Below are 4,877 nucleotides of genomic sequence, written 5' to 3' on the forward strand. Positions count from 1 at the left end.
ACCATTAGGCCAAACTCCCGACCTCCCCTCGTCTCCCAACCCCCCCCCCTTTTTTTTTTTGCCAGTCCCAGTGTTTCAGCTCAGGGCCCTAGGCACTGTCCACTTCTTTTGCTTAAAGCTAGCACTCTACCACTTGAGCCACAGCACCACTTCTGGCTTTTTCCATTTATGTGGTGCTGAGGAATCTCACCCAGGGCTTTGTATATGCTAGGCAAGCACTCTAATGCTAACCCATTCCAGCCCAGTTTGTAGCTTTTTTTTTTTTTTTTTTTTTTTTTGCCAGTCCTGGGCTTGAGCTCAGGGCCTCACTGTCCTTGGACTTTCTCAAGGCTAGAGCTCTACCACTTGAGCCTCAGCACCACTTCCGGCTTTTTCTATGTATGTGGTACCGAGGAATCGAACCTGGGTCTTCATGCATGCTAGGCAAGCACTTTAACCACTAGGCCAAACTCCCGGCCCCTTTTTTTTTTTTTTTGGCATGATAACATAGGTTGGATTTATTGAATAAGTTTTTGAGTGCAAACTTAAGAACAAAGCTTTTCATCAAAAGTTAACAAAATCTACATGACAATCCTGCAATCGTGCATTTGGACAGAAGATACAAATATGAATACATAATTTGCAGCTACATTAAAAAATTAAAATATTTCTTTCCAAATTGAAAACACTTCACTACCTCTGCTAGCCTGTTTTCATCTTGCTACCCTAGAAACATTTCTCATACCAGTTTGTAGCTTTTTACTGAGAGACTTTTATTGGCCGAAAGTGGGGGGAAAGTATATCTAGGAAAGGCTAGAAAGTGAGAAAACACGTGAGCTTCTGTACCAGTGATGAGGAATATTAGAACACAGGCCTGGGAATGTAGCTTACTGGTAGAATGTTTGCCTAGCTTGCATGAAGCCCTGGCTTCAATTCCTCAATACCACATAAACAGAAAGGCCAGAAGTGGTGTTGTGGATCAAGTGGTAGAGTGCTAGCCTTGAGCAAAAGAAGTACAGGGATAGTGCCCAGGGCCTGAGTTAAGTCCCATGACTAACAAAAATAAATAAATAAATAACAGCTGGGTGCAGTGGCTCATGCCTATAATCACAGCTACTCAGGAGGTTGAGATCTGAGGATTGCAGTTCAAAGCCAGCCTGGGCATTAAAGGCCGAGAGGCTCTTATCTCCAATTAATCAGTTGAAAAGGGGAAGTGGAGGGCCTGGAGTTTGGCCTACTGGTAGAGCGCTTGAGTAGCATGCACAAAGACCCAGGTTCAATTCCTTGGTACTATATACACAGAAGAAAGCTGGAAATGGTGGCCTCTGTGGCCCAAGTGGTAGAGCTCTAGCCTTGGGGAAAGTCCAAGGACAGTGCTCAGGCCCTGAGCTGAAGCCCCAGGACTGGCAAGGGAAAAAAAAAGAAAGAAAGAAAGAAAGAAAAGAAAGGGAGAAGTAGGGCTGTGGCTTAAGGGAAAGGGTGGTAGCATTGAAATAGCTCAGGGACAACACCCAGGCCCGGGATTAGGGTGGTATCTTTGAGCTGAAGAGCTCAGGGACAGTGCCCAAGCCCAGAGTTCAAGCCCCATGACTTACAAATAAATAAAAATTAAAAATGAAAGTGTCTTTTGGTGGGCCAGGAGCATGGCCTAGTGGTAGTATGCTCACCTAACGTAGCCCTAGGTTCTACTCCTCGTTACCACATATACAGAAAGGCTAAAAGTGGTGCTGTGGCTCAAGTGGTAGAGTTCTAGCCTTGAGAAAACATAAGGATAAGCCCAAGGAATAGTTTAAAAAGAAAAAGTATCTTTTGGTGGTGGGAAAATTTCAGAATATAACAACACTTTAATTTTTCCACATGACAAGCAAAGACAAAGTTTTTCTTGGGCTGGGATTATGTCTTAGTGGTAGAATGCTTGCCTAGCATGCATGAAGTCCTTGGTTCAATTCTGCAGTATCACATACAAGCACTAGCCTAGAGCAAAAGCAGCTCAGGGACAGCTCCAAGCCCCAGAGATCTAACCTGAGAATGACACAAAAGGGGGGGGAAAAAAAGGTGTTACATGGACTTCTTTTCTTTGTGGGTCAGGGGGCTTGAACTCTGGGCCTGGGTGTTGTCTCCCTGAGCTCTTCAGCTCAAGGCTACTGCCCTACCCTTGAGCCATAGTCCCGCTTCTTGTTTTCTAGTGTTTAATTGGAGATAAGAGTCTCAGGTCCTTTTGTGTCTGGGTTGGCTTTGAACCTTGGTCCTCAGATTTCAGCCTCCTGAGAGGCTAGGAGGCATGAGCCACCACCGGTTGTCAAACTTGGGATTTTTTTTTTTTTTTTTTTTTTTGCCAGTCCTGGGCTTGAGCTCAGGGCCTGAGCACTGTCCTTGGACTTTCCTAAGGCTAGAACTCTACCACTTGAGCCTCAGCACCACTTCCGGCTTTTTTTCTATATGTGGTACCGAGGAATCGAACCCGGGTCTTCATGCATGCTAGGCAAGCACTTTAACCACTAGGCCAAACTCCCGGCCCCAAACTTGGGAATTTTTGAGTCAGCTACTTACATGAGTTACCTTAAAATGAACAATGTAGGAAATATTTCTTGTGGGTAATAAAACTGTATGTAGCGGCCAGGAGTTTGGCCTAGTGATAGAGTGCTTGCCTAGCATGCATGAAGTCCCGGTTTCAATTCCTTGGTACCACATATATAGAAAAAAAATCTGGAAATGGTATTGTGGCTCAAGTGGTAGAGCTCTAGCCTTGAGAAAGTCCAAGGACAGTGCTCAGGCCCTGAGCTCAAGCGCAGGACTGGCCAAAAAAAAAAAAAAGTATGTATTTACCTTTTTTGCTTTTCAGACATTCGTCCCATAGGGCAGACCAAGAGGTTATTAAAAAAAAATAGCACCTCTGAACCAGAACTGTTCCAATGGGAAGTCCTAGAAATTTGTAGAAACCAGAGCCTTAAAGATTTATGTTTTAGAGGTGATTGTTTGGAATTAAGTCAGCTTCGCAAACAGCATGAAAATCAGCAGGAATATTTCAAGCCATCCACAGACATCTTTGAAAAGAAGTCAACTTCAAATCAGAATAAATCTTGTAGCCAACACCAACGACTCAACACAGGAGAAGGAGGGAGTGAATTTGATTGTGACAGAACTTTTAATTCTGCTTCAGACCAGACTCAACATCAGACAATTCGCACTGGTAAGAAAATATACGAGGGGTTGGGCATGTGGCTTAGTGGTAGAGTGCTTGCCTAGCATGCATGAAGCCCTGGGTTCAACTCCTTGCTACCACATATACAGAAAAAACTGAAAGTGGTGCTGTGGCTCAAGTGGTAGCATGCTAGCTTTGAGAAAGCTCAAGGACAGTGCCCAGGTATGAGTTCAAGCCCCAAGACTGGCCCAAAAAAAAAAAGGGTGGGGCTGGAAGTGGCACTATGGCTCAAGTGGTAGAGTGCTAGACTTGAGCAAAAGGAGCTTAGGTACAGTGGCCAGGCCTTGAGTTCAAACCCTGGGAATGGCAAAAAAAAAAAAAGAAAGAATGCGACACATAATTTAGTTTCTTTTCAGGTGTTCCAGGTCCCAAGAGAATTCATAGTGAGAAGCATCATGAGTGTGGGAAAGCCTTTAGTCTTGACTCTGACCTTACTCAACATCAGCGATCTCACACTGGTGAAAAGCCCTATGAATGTAAACAGTGCGGGAAGGCCTATAGCCGAAAAGCTGACCTTATTGGCCATCAGAGAATTCACACTGGTGAAAAACCTTACCAATGTAAGGAATGTGGGAAGGCGTTTACCCGTGGCTCATACCTGACGGAGCACCAGAGAATCCACACAGGTGAAAAGCCCTATGAATGTACCGAGTGTAGCAGGGCCTTTGTTCAGCGAGCACATCTTACTAACCACCAGAGGATTCACACTGGTGAGAAACCTTACGAGTGTAAGGAGTGTGGGAAAGCTTTTACACGTGGTTCACACCTAAGTGAACATCAGAAAATTCACGACAGTGAGAAGTTGCATGAGTGCAAAGAGTGTGGGAAAGCTTGCATCCATGGTGCCAGTGTTTCTGATCATCAGAATGCCCACGTGGCTCGGAAGCCCTATGCGTGTGAGAAGTGTGGGAAAGCCTATATCTGGAGCTCAAACCTTGCTCGCCATCAGCGAAGTCACACAGGAAGGAAACCTTACGAGTGTAAGCACTGCGGGAAGACATTCATTTGGGCTTCCTATCTGGCCCAACACGAGAAAGTTCATGAGAAGAGAAACTATGAGTGTAAGGAGTGTGGCAAGACCTTTCTTCAGGGCTCAGACTTTAATCGGCATCAAAAGACTCATAAGAGTGAGAGAACAAATGCACGCAAGGAATGCGGGGAAACCTTTGGTCAAAGGTCCGAACTAGTTCAACATGAGAAAACACATACTGGAAAGAGACCGTATGAGTGTGAAGATTGGGGGAAAGCCTTTCTCTGGGGTTCACAGCTTACTCGACATTAGAGAATGTATGTTGCACAGAGCTCTTGGTAATGAAGGTGAGGAACCCTTGTCTGAGACCCAAGCTGACATGACATAGAAAAGGCTTCCTACTGATGCCAACCCTGTGAATGTGCAGTTTACTAAGGGAAAAAAATCACAATGGTGAATAAACAGGCTGTGGGCGCATCTTTCATTGTGGAAAAGTCCTTACAACCTGGATATTATACTTTATTATACATTTTTGGGTTTTGGAGGTGCTAGTGATGGAACCAAAGGCTTTGCATATAGGCTAAGCAAGAGTGCCACCTCTGAGGTATATTTCAGGCCTTCAGAATATTCATACTTTTGGAAATACAATGAATATAAAGTTTGGGGTTTGGTTTTGTTTTGTTTTTGTCTATCATGTGGCTTGAACTCGGCCTGGGCATTGTCCCT

The 4,877-nt window shown here is 44.6% G+C and overlaps 1 protein-coding gene across 1 annotated transcript; it reads left to right on the forward strand.

Annotated features, from left to right (window-relative positions):
* Positions 1-3,521: 3,521 nt before the first annotated feature.
* Positions 3,522-4,666, forward strand: Znf571 (zinc finger protein 571; the record flags this gene model as incomplete). Its single annotated transcript, XM_090322539.1, has 1 exon — positions 3,522-4,666. A coding segment is annotated over one exon (942 nt), but the record flags the coding sequence as incomplete, so codon positions are not given.
* Positions 4,667-4,877: the final 211 nt, after the last annotated feature.

This window comes from Megascapheus bottae, chromosome 31, assembly GCF_031878675.1.
Source record: "Megascapheus bottae isolate mThoBot1 chromosome 31, mThoBot2.hap1, whole genome shotgun sequence".
In the NCBI taxonomy this organism is placed as follows: Eukaryota; Metazoa; Chordata; class Mammalia; order Rodentia; family Geomyidae; genus Megascapheus; species Megascapheus bottae.